General features: G+C 38.7%; 1 protein-coding gene across 9 annotated transcripts in view; it reads right to left on the bottom strand.

Annotated features, from left to right (window-relative positions):
• TRAK1 (trafficking kinesin protein 1) overlaps positions 1-24,079 on the bottom strand; it is a 231,307-nt gene that overhangs the window by 4,051 nt on the left and 203,177 nt on the right. For 4 of the 9 annotated variants that reach the window (XM_051961235.1, XM_051961231.1, XM_051961236.1 and 1 more), the window contains 2 exons: positions 17,712-18,050; positions 4,373-4,475 (listed from right to left, as the gene is read on the bottom strand). In XM_051961235.1, coding sequence (XP_051817195.1) covers positions 4,373-4,475; positions 17,712-18,050 — 442 coding nt within the window. The remainder of the gene's footprint in view (positions 1-4,372; positions 4,476-17,711; positions 18,051-24,079) is intronic. The other 5 variants (XM_051961232.1, XM_051961238.1, XM_051961237.1 and 2 more) reach the window with 2 other exon arrangements.

Below are 24,079 nucleotides of genomic sequence, written 5' to 3'. Positions count from 1 at the left end.
CTAGTTCTTGGGAGTGATTAGAAACATTTAGTGGTCAAGCTTCTACAGGTAAAAATATTTTTACCTTAGCTGACTGATGGATTCCTGGACAGCAGACAAAGACATACAGTTTTGTTACTGGGTCTGGGTTCAAAGCCTTTCCAGTGGATAAGGCCTAGCCAAAATGGTCCCCTGCAAGCTTTGCTTTTGAGAACACAGAATCATCCTTACATCACAATGAGTCATCAGAAGAAAATTCTATCCAGACCAAATTTTGATTGGGGGGAGAGGGCACGGGGGAAAGGGATAAAGGAAAAGTACCACAAAACTGCAAGATGTCTTTTTAGATTTGCTGGATCCCCATAAAGTACTGTCAATTCTACCTATGCAAAGACCAACTATGACAAGAACTGAAGCCATAAAATAAGGGTTGATTCCTCTTAATATCAATCAAATGGAGAAAATCATTAGGTAAAAGACTTCTCCTACTTGACTCAGTTCCTAATTTTCTTCTCTTCCACCCACTTCACACTAGTTCTTTTGTCCATTAAAAAGGAAAAAAAAAAATAGATGTTTAGGAAATACACTTTAGTCAGTGCTCACCTGTGTGATAAGATTGACTAGCAACACACCCAGTTGTGCAAAAGTCAAAAAAATCTAGTATGTGATTCTTCCTCGAATAATACAAGAAAGTCACTCAAATGTGCAGATTGTCAGCACCAGAAAAGACCTAAATTTCAGTTCAAGTTACACTCCCTTCCCACTCTTAATTACCCTACTTAGAAACATGAAAACTAAGGAGCAACTTGATCTAACCATAGACAGCTATATTAAGTGAAAGATCTGCCAACTTAAAATAGAAACCCTAATCCAGTGCTTCTTCTTCTGGGCAACACTGAGAGATCAATCCTTCTCCTACAGTTTGTTGGATCTGTTCATGGATATTGGTTACCAAAATAGAATTGGACAAAGGGTTCAGGGAAGGGGAAGATGGATAGGCTGGGACAGATAACAAAGGTTTTGTCATTTCTAACATAATACTAGAATAGAAGCTATATTTATTTATGTGTTGGTGCACACATATTTATGGAATAGAGAATAAGATAAAGGAGAAAGCTATCAAGACTACTGACAATAGTGGAGGGGAGGAAACTCCTTTCAAATAGGAACATCAGATAACAGTGGCAAAAAAAAAAAAAATCTAGGAAACTCATCCTTAAATTTTGGCCACCACTACTAAGGTTAACATAGATAACCAAGTATAAGGTTAAAATAAATAAACAACCAAGTAAGGAAGAGAAATAATAAGTGGTTAATAAATGGAAAGAAGTGGAAAGAAAAGAAGAAAAGGGAAGAAGGGGCAGAGAGGAAGAATAAGGAAAGGAAGGAGGAGAAAGGGAAGAAAAAAGAGGAAGAAAGAGATGAAGGAGAGAGGAAGAAAGAGAAAAAAGGAAAAAAAACAGGAAGAAAGGAAAAAGAGAGGAAGGGAAAAAAGAAGGAAGAAGAAAGCACAAAGGAGGGAGGAGAAAAGGAGGAAGGAAGAAGGGAATGGAATAAGGAAGACAATGAAATCAAAACCCTTCCATTGGAGTTCATAGTGCTGACAAACCTGGGATGACTATCATAATTTATTTCCTTATGCCACCTGGTGGACTTGTCTGTGACTGCCAATGCTACCTAAGAGAAAGCTCCACTGAACAGTACTCCCATTGGATCAGCCACAACTTCGTGAACACTTGAAAAAAGTGGCTCCTGCTGATTGCCTTCTCTATACTCCAGAGTTCATGAGAGAAAGAATCATATTATCCAAGAGAATTTTTGTTTGCATGTTCAGAATTAGTGGGGAGGACGGGAAAGCCAGGGATGAAAAATTCTCACAAATAAAAGATGTGTAAGCCTCAAAATTTAAGTTTAAAAACTTCAAATCAAAGCTGCATCACCTTTGGCTTGTTAGTCTGTGAGCTGAATGAACAGCCAACATGCACACCATCTCATGAATACAAAGCATCTTCACACAAAGGGAAAAATTATGAAAACACAGGCTGGAGAACCACAGCTGAGAGTTCTCATTCTGGTTTTGTTTTTTTAAAGAGTAATGGAAGTGGATTTTAAGAATTGCATTTCACCAAAAATATGCTTTTAAAATAAAATTTACCAAAAAAATTCTAAAATTTTAAACTTTTAACAAATTTTATCATTCCCAGTTTTTCTATTTAATTTCTAACTATCAGGTTACCAAAAATAAGATTACTCAACCAAATAAAAACAAAACAACAAATCCAACTTCAAGACTGAGGACAAGGGACTCTTCTCTCTACTTAAAACTCTTGGTTTAAAAAAAATGTAATTACTGGTGTGCCATCAGAATTAATGACCACAGCCATGTGAATAGAATACCTTCAGGGACTCTGTTTCTTTGACTTAAATTTTTTTTTGCTAATTGGGTTTACAGGGCAAGAAAGAAAGGTATCACAGTAAGAAAAAAAAAAAAGAAAAAGTAAAATTTAAAACCAGAGTTTCATCATTGAAAGCTTGTTAATCTGGGGTCTGTGAACTTAAAAAAACCAACAATTTTGATAATTATACTTCAGCATAATTAATTTTCTTTGTGATCCTGTGTCTTTTATTCTATTCCTTAAAAAAAATTCTGAGAAGTGATCCATTAACTTTACTAGACAGCCAAAGGTTCCATTAGCCCAGTTCCACCAAATGAGAGCTTTGGGGTTGAGTATCTATTAGTGTCAATGTCAGTTTCCTATGAAGTTTGAGGAAGGAGCATCTTTAAGTGTTAGGAACATGACCTGTTAGAATATTAGATTAGGATGCCAACAAAATGGCCTTCAGCATCTAATCTCTCCAGGTTAGCCACTGTGTCTCTCTCTCTCTCTCACACACACACACACACACACACACAGACACACACACACACATCCATTGTACAAAACCCTGCAGGAACAAGTACTGCCAACAGTGTTGCTCACCCCCTGACCGATTGTTTGCCCTATATCTCCTTTCAGCATAACGTGACATAAGGCCGTTTCATCCTCCTCCTCCTCCTCACATGACCTGTGAAGAATTATTTACAGGTGAAAGAGCTCCTTGGTGAGAAGGGTCTTACGCCGCCCCTCCCTACCATTCAGGTCCACTTGAGGTCCATTCTGGTCCACCCTGATTGGGCAGGATGTTTTTCTTGGTCCCTGAAGCCACTGTGACAAAGTTCTCTTGGGGTGTAAATGTAATTTCCCTTTAGTTAAATTTCTGGGAGCCCCGAGTAGGGTCATTTTGAGAGCTAGGTACAAGTGAAGCATTCTCACCAGTATCCACTGTACAACTTCTCAGAGGAAACTGAGGGGAGTAGGCTATAGGTTAGGAATGGGCTCTGCTTTTGGTCTTCAATCCCTCAACAGATTCTCTCCAGTTGGGTATCAATGAAACAGTGAAGTTGTGTAGAGTAACGTAGAAGGGGATCTCAGAGGCCACCAATTCCAATATCATTGTTTTATAAGTGAGAACACTGAAATGGGGAGAATTCCCTGGTCATAATGTCTGACGTAGGGTTAGAATTCAGGTATTCTTGGCTTCAAGACTAGTACTCTATGCATATATTATCTGGATGCCTGATAAAGTAGTGGTCCTTATGGTTTAGGACACAGTGAAAATCAATCCCCTTCTAAAAAATTTCATGCTACTATAAGTAATTTTAAAGCAGAGCTCCAACAAGAAGGTCCCTGGCAGTCTCCATCAAGAAGTAGCCTAAGAATGCTTTCTATTCATACTGTTGGCTTTTTGATCTCTCAAGGTAATGCAGAAGTGCATTAGGAAATTTTACACATCTGAGAAGCACTATGGGATGATGAAAGGAAGCTTGGCTTTGGAGTTGAAAGCTCTCGTTCCAGCCTTGGCTTGGCTCATTGTGAAAAACCTCAGTTTTTCCTTGTCTATAAAGTGAGGAAGTTTGACTAGATGCTCTCTAAGGCCCCTCTTGATACTAAATCTATGAATTTATGATTTAAATCCATCCCAGAGAGAGAGATTATTGATAGAAAGTTGGAAGGGACCTTAGAAAGTTCAACTTTTCATATTATAGATGAGGAAACCAAGTTCCAGAGAGATCACATGGTTTAAAAGTGTTGAAATGATCTGAAACCAAGTTTTCAGACTCCAAATCAGAGCTCCATCCACTTTGTATGCTGAGCTGAATCCCACGAGCAGCCTTCAAAAGGGAAAGCTATCTGATTCCAAACTGAGTCCTGGAGGGGGAATAAAAGGAGCTTAATACAATAACATTGGTCCTTCCAAACTGTTGGTTTGTGCTTTTGGCTACAAAGGCTGAGCACTGTCAACTATTTCTTGAAGTCACCCAACTGTGCACCCCAGGACTGTCATCCCTTACCTTGGCGTGACCCTTGTGAGCTCATCGGAGGGATGCAGGATGCGGCAGGTGGTAAAGGTGAAAGTGGAGTTGGTCTGCGACATACACTTCCCAGGATGATGAGCTACATTGGAGGAAGAAGGGGAAAACACACACAAAACAAATTCTTTGACATTTATAGATAAGTGAGAGAGAGAGAGACAGAGAGAGAGAGAGAAAGACAGAGAGAGAGAGAGACAGAGAGAGACTCCAAAGTCTTCACAGATGCAAGAAGAGTGATGAGATACCTTTCAGTTGGATCTAGGCGAGGAAGGTGAAAACACAAACGTTCTTGGTTGTTGGAGAAGCTCTCAAAAACAATCGAAAATCTGAGGTTTGGCTGGTGAGTACCCTGACCATGCAGGGATGGATTCCAGGTTTCATCCTGATCCAGGTAAAGGTATCCCATCATATTTCTTTTCAGTAGTGGATCCAGCTTGGGGGTAGGGAGGCCAATCTGCCTTGTATTTAAATTTGGTTCCTGGCTGTGTACAATAGGGACAGCTTTCCTCTTTCAGCACTCAAACAGATGCCAAAACTCCAAGCAAGAAAGGAGAGGGAGCATTTGGGAGTGTATCAACACGCCAGGGTTGTTTCAAGCACCGTTTCTCTAAGCTGCTCACCCAACAGGGGTTGGGGGGCTGTGGTTGGGGGAAGGGGGTGAGAAGCCTTTTGCTCCCTTTTTCATTCATGAAAAGAGGCTCTTAAAAGTTGGTTCCACTACTGCTCATCTGTAATTGTCATTGCAAGAGATGCAAACACCTCAGTGGGAGTTGACAACAACTTTACAAGGGCACACATTGATCAAGGTTGATCTAGGTTGAAATCTCAACTCTGCCATTTTCTACATGGAGGATCTTGGGTAAGACTTCACCTCTGAAAGCTTCAATTTCTTCATTCAATCAAGGATGACCATGTGAAGAATACTGAAAGAAAGCCTTACTAAAACACAACAGGTACAAGCATTGGCAGGGCCACTGATTTCATGGATGATCTTTGAATGGATGAATATTTCTTGAAGCCAATGGCAACCATGTTGGTCAATTTGCCCAATTTTTCTTTCAAAGGTTTGAAAGGTTGTTGTCAAGTCCCTGGCAGATTAGGATCCACAGCAAAGGAAATCAGAAAGGTTAAGAGCCGTGCGACCGAGAAGCTTGCTAAGGAATTAGTTTTACATTCTACTTAAGAGATCATGATTGCATAGGATTTCTTCACTCATAACTTAAAGGTTCTTTTTTTCTTTAAAAAGAGATTGTTCCAAATGGCATGCACAACACGTTCACAGAGATCCCCATCCCACTCAGCCCTCAGAGACCTCCTAGGAGGAGCAGACGTAACTTAGCATCATTGCCCCATTTGTCCAGTTTGCAAATTAAAAAGCTGCCGTGACCCTTTTAGAAAAGAGTCTTACAGAAAAGCTCCCAGCTTGGGTCTAGAGCTCACTGGAAGGACTCCATTTTTTCTTCCATTTGTTAAAGAAACAGAAACGAAAACTGTATGTTACAAATCAAACTGGATGAGGAAATCAGAGAATGGAGGCAAAAAAAAATCCCAAATACATAATGGAAGATGACATTAAGACCATAAGGACTGAGATGGATCAATGGAAGGTCAATGTGACATTGTGGTTCACTTCAATACAACACATGGCTGCGTACTTGAAGTTTGCTGTGCAAGGGGTTGGTTGTTGTCTTTGTTACTGGAGCAAACTCTGAATCATAGGATCTTAGATTTAGAGTTAGACAATCTTAGGGCTCATCTCTCATTTTACAGATGAGGGAATTGAGGCCCAGAGATGGTAAGTGACTTGCTCAATGTCAACAAACATTAAGTGGAAAGGCAGGGATTTGAATCCATGACCTTTGGGACCAAATCCAGGGCTCTTGCCACTGTGCCATAAGTCATGACATAAAAGGCATCAAGGTGGGGAGTAGGGGAGAAATCAGGTCCAATCTCCATCACATCTTTTTCTCAACCAATCAATGTAATGTATGATGGACTCAGCTAATTTAGAAACTATTGCAAACACATACACACACACACACACACACACAAATGGGAAAAGCTATGAAGGGAAGGGTAGCCTAGCAATCACGACTCTCTTATTGTGATAAGGCTTAAAAAGAAAAGCCACAGAAAAGCTGAGGAAAGGATCCCAAATAACAGACATGAGGTTATTTGGAAAGGAGAAAAGAAAATACAGTTATTAGAGATTATCAAGACACAACAGTTCTTTACTAGATGACACACATGATTGAATGAAGCAATGCTGGATTTAAGATCAAGGGCATCCACCTTCTAAAACACATGGCCCAGATAGCCAAAGATGGGGGGAAGGGGATACTGGGGCACCATGTCACTTTCATTCTCCACCCTTTTTAGATTAGAATTGAATTGCAATATCTTTTTTGAAGTGGGCATTTGAAAGACATAGCTGCATTAGCAGAAGCAGAACCCATCACTGAAAAACGGGCCTTGGGGACAGGGAAAAGGCTGCTAAAAGTATAGAAGTCATCGATCTCCCAAAGCCATGGAGACAAGGTAGAAGATCAAGGGAAAGAGATCAAGATTCAAAGCCAAAAGATTCAACCCCATCCCAAATACCACTAGGAAAGCTTGGACCGGGTCTTCCTCCATCAGTCAATAGAGGCTGCCATGTCGCTGAAGGACTTTCCTTCCTTTAACAACAAAGACAGTGAGTGATCTCATATCACTGGACGCTATGGAAGCACCTAATGTTTGCCAAAAAGCAAAATCTATGTCATACCTAAAGTTCAGCGCTATTAATAAGACAACACAACTTCCCATCATGGGCATCTACACTCAGTTTTGACATTTCTTTCCTAAGGAAGCTAGACTTTTGAATAAATATGGTTTCCAAAATTCACATTCCCCAAATCCTTCAACTACAAAGGGGCAATGAGGAATATAGTATCCTAAATGTAATAATCAGGGGTTCATTTATCAAAGAGGTCATGAACCTTTGGGCCCAAGATAGAGAGGCTAAATTGCTTAAAATATTCTTTTTCAATGAGACTAGAGAGCCAATCTCAAGGTGCATGAGAGATGGCTGATGGTCTGGGTTTAAAAGGCTTGGGCATGAATAAGGGAAGGTGCTTCTGATGAGGATTTTATTTAAGAAATTTCACTTATCTTTAATGAAAATAAACAGGTTTTTTCCTTTCTATACTTCCCATCCCCCATCTTCATCACTTGTGTGTGATCCCTTTCCACCAATGGAAACCTTTAGGCTTTAGTCAAGATCCTGGTATGGGAATCTCTCCAACAAGAACAGATCAAGACCTCTTTATCAGATATGAAAATTGAAATGAGGCGTATCATATTTAAGTGACTTGCCCAGTGTCACAAAGGTCATCATCATTCAAACCTGGGTGTTTTGTTTTTATATACTTACAGTCCAACATTTGATCCATTAAATCATATTACTATTATTCAATTTAGGGATTTTAGGGAGAGGGGTTTAAATCTACAGGGTAAGGAATTCCTAATAATGAATAAACCTCCCCCCATTAATGCAGAATGGCAATTGCTCTACTATTTATAGTAACTTAAGAGAGTTAGTTGCCTGGTGCACTAAGAGATTGATTGGCTTAATCACAAACATTACTTTCAGAAGTTAGGTCTTTCTAATACCTTCTAGCTCTTTTTTTTTTCTATTACTATATCACATATTCTTTCTTTTTAAACTATCTCCTTTTGGTACATATGCTCTTTTAACTATGATAAAGAAGTCTTTCAGCTCTGATTGACTTCTTGATTCACTTCTCCATCAAATTTGTGCCCTTTGATAAATTATAAGTGATTTGATTGTACATATGGTTTTCCCAATTTCCTTTCTTTCTTCCTTTCTTTTTTAAACTATTTCCATTTCTTACATTTGGTCCTTTAATTATGATAAAGAAGGGATCAAGGATCCTTCCAGGTGACTGACTTCTTGATTCATTTCTCCATCAAACTTGTACCCTTTGATAAATTATAAGTAATTTGGTTACATATTTAGCTTTCCCAATTTTACACTTCAGTGGTTCTATGTAGACTAATCTAAGATCATTAGAAGGGCACCACAAAAAGATCTCTCTGTTCTCTCTAGGACCAAAGTCGTGGCCTAGAGATAAATTCCTCAAGAGGCCTTCCAGAAAACTTTTCAAATATTAACTGTATTAATCCACTCGCAGGCAATATTTTTCAATCGCTGTCCCACAAAAAGCTTCCTAGCAGGCCATGATACTCAATCCCAAATCCCATACTGAGCTAGGAGGTCCACCATAGGTAAGTTGTCTCTTCTCCAGAAGGACCCAGCTGGGTCACAGCACTATCAACACCTCCTGCAGCAAGTTGGGCTTTGGCAAAGGAGACTCAGTCCTGGTCTACTTGATCTTCCTTCCCCAGACACCAACATGGAGCCTGTCCCAAGCCAATTTAGTCAATCCCATAAATGAACAGGCCAAAAATGACTGATAAGAAATATCCCCCAAGTGACCCAAATGAACAGATTCTACTAGGGTATCATATCTTAGGCACTAAGGACTATCTAATTTCACTAAGAAAGGACAATATTACTACTATAATCAAGCTCAAACACCTGCCTTATGAGATTGGGTCTTCTAATCTTTCTGTAGCTGTCTCCATGATTTTACTTCTTTCCTTTAAAGTAGCCTTGGAAATAGCCTAAATGGATACCAAGAAGCAAATAGTTAAATGAAGAGTAGTGGGTTCATTCATCTTCCCGTAAGGAAGGAAAAGCTGAGGCATTTTTTCAGGGACCAGTTAACAAAATGTTTAAAAGAGACTCATGGAAAAATAAAATGAGCTGGAAAAGTGGGAGTGAGGGAGAGAAGATAGTCATACAAAACACGCAGACTAGATAATTATTTTATTCACAAGAATAATGGTTTTTGTTGAGGTTTCAAAGAATTTTGCAAACACCTGAACAACTCTTGGGATATGAATATTGCCAATTCACATTTTTAAAAAGGAAGCTGAGGCCCAGGATTGACTACCCGAGACCCATGAGATCTCTCTCTTTTCCCCCCTTTGAACTAAGGGACAATTTTACCCAGATGGAAAAATCCTCAGTACTTGAAAAAATAAATTGTGGGCAAATGCTACAAGCTTCACGACCTTCTCCCTTTATCTCGGAACTTTAATAGGACTTTGAACTCTCCTGTGATGTAGAAGGGCAAGACAGAGGCTGATGAGGGCTGGTTTTATTAAGGCAAGTCTGGTAAAGGCACTCAGACTACAATTCCAGTCACTGCCACCAGGGGGATTAATGCCATCAGATAGTCAGCTTTTTAACTATACTAAATCTTTAAAATGTTACTGTCTAAAAAATCCAAATTGCAGGTATATAAAAGCCCATTTTGCTCTATGACAAAAATGGGTCTAAATATATTCCAAATATACATGTGATCTTGATTATTTTTTTGCTGAAGAATTTAACTATCATTTGCAAGTAGCCTAAGTATCTTAAAAATACATAGAAAGCGCCCTATTCTTAATGAGTCTCCTTGGCTTGGAACATGATCCAGTTAAATCTATAGGGAATATTTTCCGATTTACCTAACAGCTGCTAGATATGATTCTTCTTATCTCTCTTTTAAAAATTTTTCAAAAATAAAATAGGTCTTGAATCTGTGATTGCATTGGTATAGGGAACTCCCATAAGAGAAAAGTCCCTTTACCAATCCATACTGGCACCTTCCCTGAAACTAACAGCCTTAGTTGCCTCAAGCCCCGAAAGATTAAGTAATTTGTTCAGGATCACACAGCCAATATGTGTCTGACTTGAAATCAGATTCTCCTGGCTCCAAAGCCCACATTCTAGTCATTAGTCATTAAAAAAGAAATCAATAAATATGTTGTTGTTCAGTCATGTTCAACTCATGAACCAATTTGTGGTTTTCTTGGCAAAGATACTGGAGTGGTTTAGCATTTCCTTCTCCACATCATTTTACGGATGAGGAAACAGAACCAAACAGGTTTAAATGACTTGCCCAGGATCAACTGCTAAGAAGTGTCTAAGGCCACAAGGAAAATCCTTCCTGATTTTAGACCTGGCATTCTATCCATTGTGTCACTTAGCTGCCCCCAAATTTTAAATAATTATTCAAAATAATGGAGAGTAGACAAGTCATACATATACATATGTGTGTATGTATATATACATACACACGCAAATATAAGTCTATGTACATATACACACACACATACACATACATATTCCTTTTGTTCATCTCACTCTGGAATTCTGGCCAAATTTGCTCAGTAAAGATCAAATTCAGTACTAAGGCAAGGAGGAATGCTTCTCTAGCACCTTTATGAGTTCTATTCAGCTAATACAGCTGTAGTTTGAGCATGAAAATTAATGTCCTCTTTGGCATTAAGGAGTTTCTGAAATGAGGTTCTTTTATGAGGTCTGAATGCTTTTCAAAAATTCTGAAAATTTGGCCTTTCAGGTAGGGAAAAGGTCCTGATACACTGGTCTCCAAATCTATAATGTTCTCTTGGTATTCCTGCGATACAGATACACAACTTCCACTGTCCAGCTCCCAAAGGCTCCCCAAACTACCCTAGTAATCCTTCCTTCGGGGGATCCTAGGTAAGTGTCTGGTTGAGTTGACTTGGATCCATTGAACAAAGGCTCTGCTTGGGTCTTGCCTAGCTAACCTATGGCTATAAGCAATAGTCAAAGTGTTTTCTAGTACTGTATGAATGTATCAAAGATTACTATTGGCTATTCTCTTCCATTCTGGGAAATAGCTTCCCTTGGAAAGATCTATGGTTCTGAAGTTGGCCACAGCACACCGTTTGAAAGTCATTGGTCTGTTATCTGGACTAACAAGCCTGGGCTTTGCAAATACTTGGAACTATAGTCACTTCTCTCATTATATTCCCTGCAAAACCTGAATCTCCCGATAGGTGTAAGGGGGTTTGCAGTAATGGGGTTTCCTCTCTCCCTCTGCATTTATGATAACTGTTCTAGGCAACGTGTCTGGGAAGGGGATGACCCAATATTATCAAATTTTGTTCTCAAAGTGGCTTGTTGCATTTTGGGAAACACCAAAGGTGTCATTCTCTCGAAATCAAGTATTCAGATGATACGGGGGTTGAAACTGATGACTTTTTTCTGAGTTGGTCTACAAAATAGTATCACTTTTATTGGGCACTAAAATAAACCAGGTTAAAATATAATTTTAGCAGGCTCACTGATGGTATCTTCCTTGAGGTCTTTTCTATTTACAATGTATACCAGGTGTCCCAAAAGTCTTCCTGCAGTTTTAAGCTTTAATAGATTAAATAGCTTTAAGAACTGAAAACTGTACCAAGGCTTTGGGGATACCAGTAGAGCTCATCTGTACATAGTTATTTGCATTTTCTCTCTCCCACTGGATTGCAAGCTCCTTGAGGTCCCAGATTCTTTTTACTTTTTTTTTTTTAATTCCCAGTGCCTGGCACATGAACACTTATACTTAATGTTTGTTGCTTGACTGACTACCACATAGTATTAGAGTCCATCCTGATTTAACTCTGCATGTGCAGAATCAGAATAAGTTTCATTTTGTTTAAAGCATGGTCACTATGGCTTATATAAATTATATTTTTTCCTGTGATTTATACAGGTTATATTTGACTGCTTTGTTTCACTATTCATAATGTAAATGGCTCAAGAGGGTGCTTCTTCTGTGTTTTTTTCCTTACCATGATGCTTAATGTCCCCATGATAAGAATTAGGCTTGAATGACTTCATCAAATCAATTAGATTGTGAACTCTTGGGGAAAGGAACTGTCTTTTGCCTTAATGTTCATTCCTTGCTTGCTTGTTGGAATTAATATAGAATCATAACTAAGGACAGGACTATAATTCTAGAGCTGGAACTTCAGAGATAACCTAATCCAACCCACTCATTTTACAGATGACCTAGCAGAGTCAAGATGGTCCTCCAACTACAAAGTCAAATCTTCATTGACATTGCTTCCTATTCTAGAAAACTCCATCTAACCCCAGCACAAAACCCTGCCCGTAGGCAGATTCCTCTGGTAAATTCTCACCTTATTTTATGTCATTATTCAGAAATTTGCCTGTGATTTCATAAAAGAACGGTAGCTCCTTAGCTATCCCCACTGGCCTGTTCCTCTTGGCCATCAAGAATCTCATGATGTTAAAAAAAAAAAAATCATAAGGATAAAGTGGTATATGGATGAAAATCTCATCTGTATGTGACCTGCTGGATAAATAAGCTTCGGTTATAAAATCCTGGGATAACTCTTAATCAAAACGTTCTTTTTTCTTTCTTTTCTATTCATGGAAAGGACAAGCTAGTTCTGTTTGCCAGTTCTCTTTGAGCCTCCTGCTATGGAATCAGAGGGTGACTAAGTTAGTGGATTGTATAGTTATGGGTCAATAATACCAGTTACTAGTCTAAGTAGAGAGCTAGTGAACTCTTCAATTATTTTTCCTTTCTGGCTTCTTCACCAATGAGTCTCCACCTTCTCCCTTCCCTCCACAGTTCCTCTAAAACAAAACTGACCTTGGACAAATGAAGAAAAAATGGTTTACCAGGAAGACAGATTGAGATTACTAACAGAAAAATAATATTATATGAATCATTTTAATACTAAGCAGAGAATTTTGAAATCCTTGTCTCCTCTTCCCCCTCCCCCAAGGATCAGGTGGGTCAAAATATATACTTATCTTCTTCTTTTACTTAGACTATTACACTGAGCAAATTATTTAATCATTCAGCCTCAATTTCCTCCTCTGTTAAAAAAAGGAGGTTGTGTTGGAATCTTTACATCTTTACATTGTATCAATTAGTTCTACTTAGTACCTTGTTTCAGGTTCTGGCCCAAAACATCTTCTTGTAAGATCAGATCAATAATCTATCAACTCTAATGAGTTAGCAGTTTATAAAGATTCCAATAGGTTGACTTGATGGTCCCTAAACTACTTTGAAGATCTAAATTACAAAAATGACAGTTCTGGGGCAGCTAGGTGGTGCAGTGGATAGAGCATCAGCCCTGAAGTCAGGAGGGCCCGAGTTCAAATTTGGTCTCAGACACTTAAATTTAGCTGTGTGAACCAGGGCAAGTCACTTAACCCCAATTGCCTCAGAAAACAAAACAAAACAACAACAAATGACAGTTCTCTAGCTCTTTTCCACGTTAAGAATAATAATAAATTCATCATAATCATCATAAATAATGATGATATCATAATAAATAATAATAATGTCATAAGCTTTCCAATTCTCCATTGTGTTAACATGATCCTTCAAATGCAGTCTCTTCACTGAGATCTAAGTGTCCTATATATGTATACATGATTCCTCTCTCAACTGGCTGCACTATTATCTTGGGACTTCTCTGGCTAGCTTCTACCATTCATGATCCCAAGAAACTCATTATTGGGATAATTTCATCATCAGCCTGAGGACTCCACTGCCTCTCTGATTGGAGAGTGGGGCCAAGAACTCCAATCCATCATTTAAAGAGAGATCTCCTCATTTCTTACCTGGCTGCACTATTGTGGGATTTCTCTGATTGACTCCCTCCCTCTCATACCGCTGTACTGGGTATCTCCTCCCTCCACCCCAACTTTCTTTTGTTTTGTTTTGTCTTCCCTCGATAGATTGTAAGTTCCTTGCAGCCAGGAACTTTCTTTTTTTATATTTATATCCTCAATGCTTAGCACAGTGCCCAGCACATAGTAGGCACTTATAATGAGTGTTTATTGATTTGTGGGCACAGCGAAAATTTATGATTATTTTTCATAGGATTATAAATTTAGAATGAGAAGGGACCAGTGAGGTGAGCACATTCAACTCCATTTTATAGACGAAAACTGGATTCTCATTAGAAACATGAAAATAAACAAAATAAGAAACAGAAACAAAATAAAACTTTAACCTAGAGATTAAATTTTTCAGTTTTAATGCACATTAGTCAAAACATGACACAGACTCTTCCTTTGACGAGTAGAATATTTTAAAATGCAGTGATATTTAAGAGAACACAGATAAAAATAATAAATCCTAAAAAGTGCTCAAAACTTTTACTCCATTGGAGTCCATAGGCTCTCCAGAAACCTATTTGAGACATGCTTACAACACATCAGTTGCTAGGGAAGACTCCAGTAATCTTCATCTTATGGAATCTCCAAAGCAGAAGCTACTGGTGTTTTGTAGCATGAAAAAAAGGAGTCACTAGTGATGACCTAGTTCAGCTCCTAGGGGACTCTGGCCTCCAGAGTAAAGAAAAGGAACCTAAAAGGAATCCCGAGTCATACCCTTCTCAAATCATCTTGGACATACATAGATACAATTCACTAAACCAATGTATATTGTTAGAGATTCACACAAGTCTATTCAATACTTTTTTTAAAAAAAAGAATAACTTACTTCTCATATTTCAAGACTTATGGGAAAGTCCCATTACTATAAGAGGAGAGTCTGGTGAGTTATGTTTGGCAAGTCTCTTTTTAAAAGATGGGTCTGACCCAGGAAGTATCCCATGGGGAAATCCACCATAGATACTCTAAGGACAATTGACTTGATTCGCCCATCCTTTGATGTGATGGCTAATGTTTGAGTTCCAGAGGGGATTAGTTCTTTCTTATTCCTAGTTCTCTGCCTTGATCCCTCAGCCAAGTTTTAACACTAGGTTTCTAAGCACAGTCTCAGATGGAAGATAAAATTGTATATATTGTGTTGTTTTAAGTTTGGGAGATGGAAGAGGGATTAAATGGTGTGATTTTTATTAATTGCAGGAAGATAAGTTCTATTTTCTTTACCCCAGGGAAAGTCCTTCTATAATTTCATTCATTAGTACTACACTTTCTTCCAGCTCCTCAATTACATGCTGACTGCTTATTTAGATTTTGCAGGATCATTTTGTGATTCATTCACACGAGAGTATTTGCAAAGGCAGCTATTATTTCATCAAAGCAATAAGAGATAATAGAATGTAGGGTAGAGAAGAAGAAAGCTATCTTGTCCAGTGGGTAATAGTGAGAATGAGAAGCTAGAGGAATTCAGTGGTAAATTTTAGCTTCTCAAAATACACAACGAGATCCGTAAGCCATACACACAGGTATCTCATCGCTTAAAGATGTCAGGAAAGTCTCCAGTGAGAGAAATTCTCAGCACCATCATGGTTGTTTTAAAAATAAGTGTGCAAAGAGATAAGTATTTCCCCCCATGACTTATGTCCTAAAGTCTGTCCTGAGTATAGAATCAAAAAATGATTCTACGAGAAAACAGACAGCAACAGAACTTAGGAAAGGAAAAGTTCTTTTGAAAGGAGGACATTTCAGGCTGACTTCTTGTCATGGATTTTGAATGCTGCTTTGTCACCTTTTCCTAATAATAAAAATAAGCAACAGTAGCAGAAAGAACATTGGATCTTTAGCCAGAGGATCCGAGTTCCAATCTTTCCTCTGATACCATCTTTGTCATTTTGGGCAAATTAACTAAACTTCCCAGGGCCTGAGTTTTCTCAGCTGTAAAATAAGATAAATTGAATTAATTGGCCCATGGGGTCCCTTCTAGTTAAGCTGTATGATCCTTCAATTTTTCTTTTTTTCACTAAACTTCTATTCAAGCAATAAAATAATATTGTCACTATGATAATGCTAAATTAAGCAATTTTTTCCCTCTGACCTCTTTCATCTCATGGGGATTCTTCTCAGCAGGAAAGAGGGCTGAGTTGTTTTAAAGTAAAACCCCATAATGCGAGCACTGTGGATCTGTGGTCCCAGGGGCTCTGAGCACAAGATCTGACTTTCTAGGACAGAAATAAAACTCCTGACCACGTGCCAATGGCCTGGTTAAACACATCGCCCAAGGCTGCTCAGCAGGCAGAGGTCTGTACTCTGCCGAGTCAGCCCTTTACAGGAGCTCTTCTGGAGCATCAAATGAGAATGGAGTTCCCTTGGGTTCTGGGCAGGGGTTATGGCATGAAACAAGGGAATTAGTTTGAGATCTTTGGGCTTAGGGACTGACTGTCGCTTCTGCACAGAAAATAGGAATGGGGAGATTGCTGATTCACTTCTGGGGAAGGGGAACACATGCACATGTGTTTTCCAAGAACTAAAACACAGAAACAGAGACTACAACACCACTGAAGGCATGCTACATGGTATGGTTCCTACACTCGGGTCTGGGCGCATGAGGATCGATGCTAGAATAGGCTGGGACATTGGAGAACAGAACAGACTGAGCCAAAGCTCATACTGAACAAATGGTTTGAATGTCTTAAGACCCAGCCCCACGTTGTTTGAGAGAAAGCCTCACTTCCTTGCAGCTGTGACTTAGTTTAGACCATTTCCTATAGTGATACCTCGACAACTCCCCTTGTTGTGTTTTGCTCTACACCCATGATTCTTTGATACAGGGAACTCTACTTCACCAATGAGTATTAACAGCTATTCTACAATTATGTCTTAGCTACCTGGGGCATTGAGGGATTAGGGGACTTGCTCAGAGTCATACAACCACTATATATCAGAGGCAGGATGATAGAAAGGCAATTGAAATCCAACCCCTTCGTTTTATACAAAAGTAAATTGAGGCACATATAGTTTAAATGATTTGCCAAGGGTCACACAACTCTATATGTCTGAGGTAGAATTTGAAAGTGGACCCACTGACTCTGAAGCTGGTTCATTATCTTACGCTGCTTCCCTTCAAAAATCCAACATTTTCATAGAAAGATGATGCTAAAAATCTGTGATCCTGGGGTAGAGAGAACAGGGAGGAATGATCATTTTCCCTCCAAAAAAATCTGGATCTGTAGAATTCATTGGTAATACTGAGTTTTCTTATTATGAATTTGCTTCTGTAGTCTACAGTGGCATAGTGTCCTGCTCAGTTTCTAAATTCCCAACCTCGCCTCCTCTTACTCTGAAAACTCCCCCATTGGCCCCTGACCACTCCTTCCTGACTCGTGGTGAGCAATATGGATCAATGAGGAAGAGCAGCCTGGGGACCTCAGGGCCCACAATGGGCACTTCCATTTAGCAGCCTTTCCTTGTCCCACTAAAGGCAGCTCTGTTAGACCATGCACTTCCAAAGCTCAACAGATATCTAGCTGTTAAGAGACAGGACATTTCTGAGTTTGTTTTTAAGAACTCAAAAAAAAAAAAAAAAATGGGAGCTTTTTAATCATCACCCAAACAGACGTGCTGAAGCTACACAGAAAGCACCACTAAGGATGGCACCCTGGAAAGATGTAAAAATGGCCCAGTATTCAGCATCCTGTAAAGGTGTCGGGTTTACAGGACTTAATGCGGTTCCCTCACCAGACCCCTCATCATCATCATCATCGGCCGCCGTCGGCTCCTGAATCTCCTCGGGGAATGCCTGAGACCGGCCCGGATAATTCTTGTGGTCTGAAAGAGTCATTTGTACTTGTGACCTCTCACCTGAGGTCTCTGAGTGCTGAACTGGCATGGAGGTAGCAAGGCCCTTGTAAGAAATGTCACCTGTCTCATCTTCTTCAAAATCGTTAAGGCAGTACACTTCGTCCAGGTCAACGTCCAGGGTCCGGAAGCCCTTGGTGACAACGCCAGGCCGGGGGTCCAGGATGCCCCCCAGGTGAGGCTGGGCCAACTGTTGCCAGTGATGAAGTGTAGCAGAACCTTCCAAGGGAGAGCATCACCAGGAGGAGAAAGAGAGAGGAAAGATGGAGAGGAGAAGAAAGGGTTAGCATGGATCGCCAAATAGTCTCTTTTGCCCAAATCCCCAATTCCTTTAGTGAAAAACCAAATGGATCCAACATGCTTGAGTTTTTGTGTAGGTGCGGCTGGATTATCATTTCCCAACATGCAATGGTGTTCTTAATACTGTTCTTGGATGCATCATAAATGCAATTTGTTTTGCAAAATGCCCGAGAGGAATGTGTAAGGGGGTGTTCATAGACTCTCTTCCTAGGCATAGAAAGGATAGCATAATCACACAGTACTATTTTTTAAAGTAAACAGATCATACCTCTCTGGTGGCAAACGTTTTGTTATGCTTACTTTTAAGCTTGGAAAATCCACCCACTATTTTGAGCAATAGAAGGACCTCCCCCCCCCCCAAAAAAGGAAGAAAACAAAACAAAACAAAAAGAATAAACCTAAATAAATGAATATATGAAGAAAGTTGTTTGAAAATTTTAAGTAAAAACGGCTTATGGATAGCTGTATAGAAACAAGTACATTAGGAGTTATTCAAGTCAAAGATAATTTGGAAACAATGAGAAAATCAGCAAAACATATCTGCGCATATATGTAATATATAAACACACACGTGTCTGTATATACATGTCCACATACACCTGGATGCATGTGTGTCTTATATTTCTTTGTGGATAGGATATTATCTACACATAAAGAAGAACTAAAGGACCACATAACAGACTAACAGAAAGGGCTGAGATTTCATTAGCTAAGCATGTTGTACTGTACTTGTCAGCTCCATTCTTGGGTGCCAGTATTTTAGGGATAGTACATGGGCAGAGAGGGAGGACAGAGAGAAAAGGAGTGAAAAATAGAATGAGGGTAGTTCTACACAAAGAAGGAATCAGCGGAGATGATTTATTAGGTGACACATGAATATGGTTTGTAATAACCTCAGATCCCGGCAATAAATTCAAGTAGTCAGTATCCATTAGTCATTTATGTTCTAAGGAAAGGAGGGAGTAAATTCCTTCTCTCTCGTGCACACACACCAAACCCACTTTGTTCTTTTGTGTCAATAATTAATCTCAGCTCTTTTAGAATACAAAGAAAACTGGAGACCTTTTAAATGAAGCAAATTAATTAATTCTAGGATCTAGCTGGGTTAAGTCACGTAACCCAAGAGTGAACAAAAATTTCCCAATTACTACATTTATATCACATTTAGATACACATATTTCCTACCCAAAAAGAAATACAGGGCTGGCACAGGTGACCTTTAAATACAGTTTTCGGATGGAATGATTTCTATACCTTATATTAAGACAGGACATTATGGTGGAGTAAATATCACACTGGTCTTGGATTTAGGAATGTAATTTCTAGGTATTAAAGCATGTTAGCCCATCCCATGTGAAGATGCTTAACACAGGAACTTTTTCTGTTTTGGGAATCTAAGTTCTTTTTCTTACATAATTAGGTTGTTTGACACTAAGCAAACTACTTATCTTCTCTATGTTATGGGTAACTCTCTAATGCTTTAAATTGCAGAGAAGATGACAACCTGGAATGCTAAAGGGATTTTCCTTACTGGGAGTGCCCCACACAGATTAAATCAAAGATCTGTTTTCAGACATACTTATGAATTAACTTTTGAAAAATGGCATCTGCATCCAGGAAGAGAACTGTGGAGACTGAATGTGGTATTTAAAACTTTTTATTTGTTTTTTTTTATTTCTTGGGACTTTTTTCACCTTCTGGTCTAATTTTTCTTGCAAAACATGACAAATATGGAAATATGTTTAAAAGGATTGCACATATCTAACCTATTTCAGATTGCCGTGTTGGGGAAGGAGGAAGTAAGGGAGAGAGGGGAAAAAAATTGGAATACAAAGTTTTACAAAAATGAATGTTGAAAACTATTTTTACATGTATAAAGAAAAATAAAATACTATTGAGGAAAAAAAAAGAAAAACTACCTATTTAGAAGCTGGGCACATTTCTAGTATTTAAGAAGATTTTCTATTTTCAAAATTTTATTTTATTTTATGTTATATTTTATCAGGACAATTCCATATGTCTGTGAACTCATAGGTCCAGATCAAAAAAGAAAGATATTTTGTCATCTCACTTACAGGAATATCTCCCAAATAATTTTATTCTGTAATCATGGAGCATGAGAAAAAAAGAAAACTAGTCACTCTTGAGTAGCTAGTGAAGTTGTAACAAATCACTCTACTGTCATTAAATGGACTTGGTGGTAGATCAAGAGTTAGCAAGCTCTTAAGATCTGTAGGGTATTAGCAGGGTTGCCAAAGATTGGACCTCGTCTATAAAGAAAGGAGAAGAAAGAAGAAAAAGTGATAAAGTGACAGCAGAAGGGACAGAGCAAGGTGAAAAAGAATCCAAAAAGGGGACAAGTACAGAGAAAAGTTGCCAAAGATAGGAAACAATGAGGGCTTATCAACTAACCCTCTCAATTGCCACTCAGTGACATTCATGCTATTACAGGCTGTTTGACCCTATTTTAGGAGATCCCCTGGAACAACCTCATAGAGCTAATACCTTGCCAGGGTGTAATCTTATTCTCCAGTGTAAACTGATAGGATCAAGCCAACATTTTTCTGTGGGTCACCTGGCTTTGTATGACAGCGGATCCCACTAACATTCTTGGAATCAGACCAGATTTCCTATTCCTGACATCAAAACTTGTTCGTGCATTAACTTTTCATGCACACATTAAGTCACCTAGTTCAGACTTATGTTGGCAGGGCACTCAAACCATTACCAAAAGTCACCATATACAGCTTCTCAATCCTTTTAGAGTATGGGAGAGTGAGTATGGGAGACACTGAATATAGCACATTGATCCTGCTTGGATTTAGGAATTCATGGATCAAGTTTGGTTTTTGATATGTGCATGTGGTTTGACACTGGACAAAACACTAAATTCTCTGAGTTCTGAGTAACTCTCTAAGATTTTAAGGTGCAGAGCAAATGCCAACTTTCTTGGATAAAGGAAATTTCCTTGCAGGGAGTTTCCCACATGGATTAAACAAAAACTCTATCCAGATCATACTTATGAATTAACCTGTGATAAAACAGGCCATTTCAAAACTGGAGAGATGTAATGTTCAAGTGGATTTTCTTGAATTTGGGAAAGTCAGAGAAATGACTATCTACTGACTGGGGGGGGGGGGGGGGGGGAAGGGGAAGAGGGGGGAGGGGAATGAACCAAGTCAGATAACAAGCAAAAAACCATTTGCATCACAGCCCAGAAAAAAAACATGGGATTAGGTCACAGGACTGGATTTGGACTTCCTGGGCTCTTATGAAAAGCACATGATGAATCTAAGGGAAAAGATAATCTAATAGAGTTTTCAACTAAAAGAGAAGACTCCTGGGCTCAAAATGAACTCATTGTGGAACCCTGACAAGCCTCCATGTCTCGGTGTGCCCATCTATATACAGTAGGTGCAAAAACCCTCTCTTTCAATTCAGTACCATACCTAGGATAAAGAACTTCAAGGTTCTTTTTAGAACCTTGGGAGGTTCTAAGTTAAAAATTAGGCTGTAGAAAGTATTTAAAACTTTAAAAGTTACTATATAATTTCAAGTCATTAAAGCATGCGAGCCCATTTGATGTCACTTAACAAAGAAAAAGTAGTAATAGCCAAAATCCAGTTTCTGACACAAGTTTCAAAGGCATTTTTTTTTTTTGTGGTATGCTATGTCCCTCTTCCAAATGAATGCCACAAAAACATCTACTGTTTACACAAGGAAGAGGGGAATTGAGGCCATATACCCAGTAATAGAAATGAGGATGATAAAATCACTGAAAAACTTTTGTATTTTATATAAAAATCACCCTTAATTTGCCCTAAAGTAAAAATGACAAGACCTAGTTTAAAGATTTTAGCTACATACTTTGATGGGCTATTATTCAAATTAAGTATCACTCTTATGAGTTACAATTCAGAAAGAGACCTACAGTTACCTAAAAAGAATACGCAATATTTAAGACAGCAAGCAATTCTGGTTTTTGAGGCAGAAGGAAACGAATCATCCCATACTGCCCTGCCATCCTTTTTGAATCTTTACTAGACTCCTTGAATTATATCTGTTTTCAGTCCATAAGCAAGTCTGTTCTACTGCCCCACAATCATCACACTTCCTTCACATTGATCCCTTGTTGGGGACAAAAGCCTTGAGGGTGGAGACACTTGATAGTAAGGTTCTATAAATAAATGAATCAGCAATCAGTCTGCATTGGCTCACCTCTTAGTCAACTAAGTACACAAGTCAGATTATGTCTGGGTTCAGCAAACAATGAAGAAGGAAAAAGAAAGTTTCTCCCTTCCCTTCCTATTAACAACTAGGTTTGATGCAAAGGAATGAATAGGGAAGAAAAACTGACATCTCTGTCAATGGTCCCTCCTTTATTTATCCTCTTTCCACACTGACTAGTTCCAGATAATATTGTGGCTGCTACCTTAGTGAAGAAAAGCCAGCTTACAGGTTTTGAAAAATTCATTTAAGTCAAAACCCAAACATAGAAATGCATCCGTTTTCCTATACATAGCTTGAAGGTATATACCCTATTAATAATGATGTTTAAACTTCTTTGGAATTTCAGTTCAGATTTTTAACTCTTTGGAAGGGCTAAATGCAGAAAGCCATAATTTTCTCCTTAATGTGTGAGCGTTTTCAAACTGAATGATTTATTCTTCATCTAGTCAAGATAACAGGCAACATAAATCTAGGAAAGGGCAGGTAGGGGGAGTACAGTGGATAGATCTTCTGGCTTGGAGGCAGGAAGCCTCATCATCCTGAGTTCAAATCTGACCTCATACCTGCTAGCTTTATGACTGTAGGCAAGTCAATGAATCCTGTTTCTCTCAGCTTCCTCATTTGTAAAATGAGCTGGAAAAGGAAATGACAAACCAGTCCTATGTCTTTGCCAAGAAAACCACAAAAGGGGTTGCAAGAGTAGGACACAACTAATCAACACAACAAAAAATAGGAGAAAATTGACAGACTTGTTATCTGTCTATGGTAGCTCTCCAAAATGAAACTTTCCAAAGGCAAGGGTGAGAAGGATGATGGATTATCTAATATGACCTTACCCAAACTCTCCCAGCCCCCCTAAACCATAGAACATGCTCTCTAGATTTTTACCTGAGGAGTGCTAATGGGAGGAGGAGGAGGAAGAGGAAGAGGAGGAGGAGGAGGAGGAGGAAGAGAGAGAGAGAGAAGGAGGGAGGGAAATTGAAGATTGTTGATATCAAAACTAGCTACAAACAGCAAGTCTGGTACTAATATTCTAAAACACACAGGATATCATTATGCTGATATGACTTCTCGGACACTCAGTTGAAATCATGGGGATTTTCCAAATAAAACTTTTCAGATATGAAAAAGGAAAGAGGAATATAAAGCTAAGATAGACCTGATAAAACTGCCAAGCTAATTAGTTAAGCTACATCAGAGGAATCTCTAAGAATCATCCACAGACTAGACTAGTATGATAATATTTGACTCTAGGCTCCCAGGAAATTATGTTTCAATCAGGGATAGAGTAGATAGCATGAAATTCTAGGTGAAATTCATCTTGTGATTTCCTGTTAATTTACCTTAAATCTCTTACCCAACACTCATTCCCAAACTATATAAGATGAAAGGAAGTCAGACAGTCATAGATTTAAACTTAGAATGGGTGTTTGAGAAAAATGAGGTAAAGATGAACTTGTATAATTGGTATAGAAACAAACTAATCTATTTCAAAGAATGAAAAAGGCACCCAATATTATAGGTTCGAGTTTAAACAATAAACCCAGAGGAGATATCCTTATAGGATCCTAAATGGATGAACAATGCATTAAGGAAAAGGAAAGGCAAGTGAAATGGTAAAGCTAAAATAACACAATCACTTCATGAGAGAAGGAAAAGAAAAGAAAGACTGATAGAAAGATTATGGAAATAAAAGATTTTATTGGAAGGGGGGAAAA

The sequence above is a fragment of the Antechinus flavipes genome, chromosome 5 (genome assembly GCF_016432865.1).
Source record: "Antechinus flavipes isolate AdamAnt ecotype Samford, QLD, Australia chromosome 5, AdamAnt_v2, whole genome shotgun sequence".
Taxonomy (NCBI): domain Eukaryota; kingdom Metazoa; phylum Chordata; class Mammalia; order Dasyuromorphia; family Dasyuridae; genus Antechinus; species Antechinus flavipes.
This window is presented reverse-complemented; position numbering and strand designations above follow the sequence as displayed.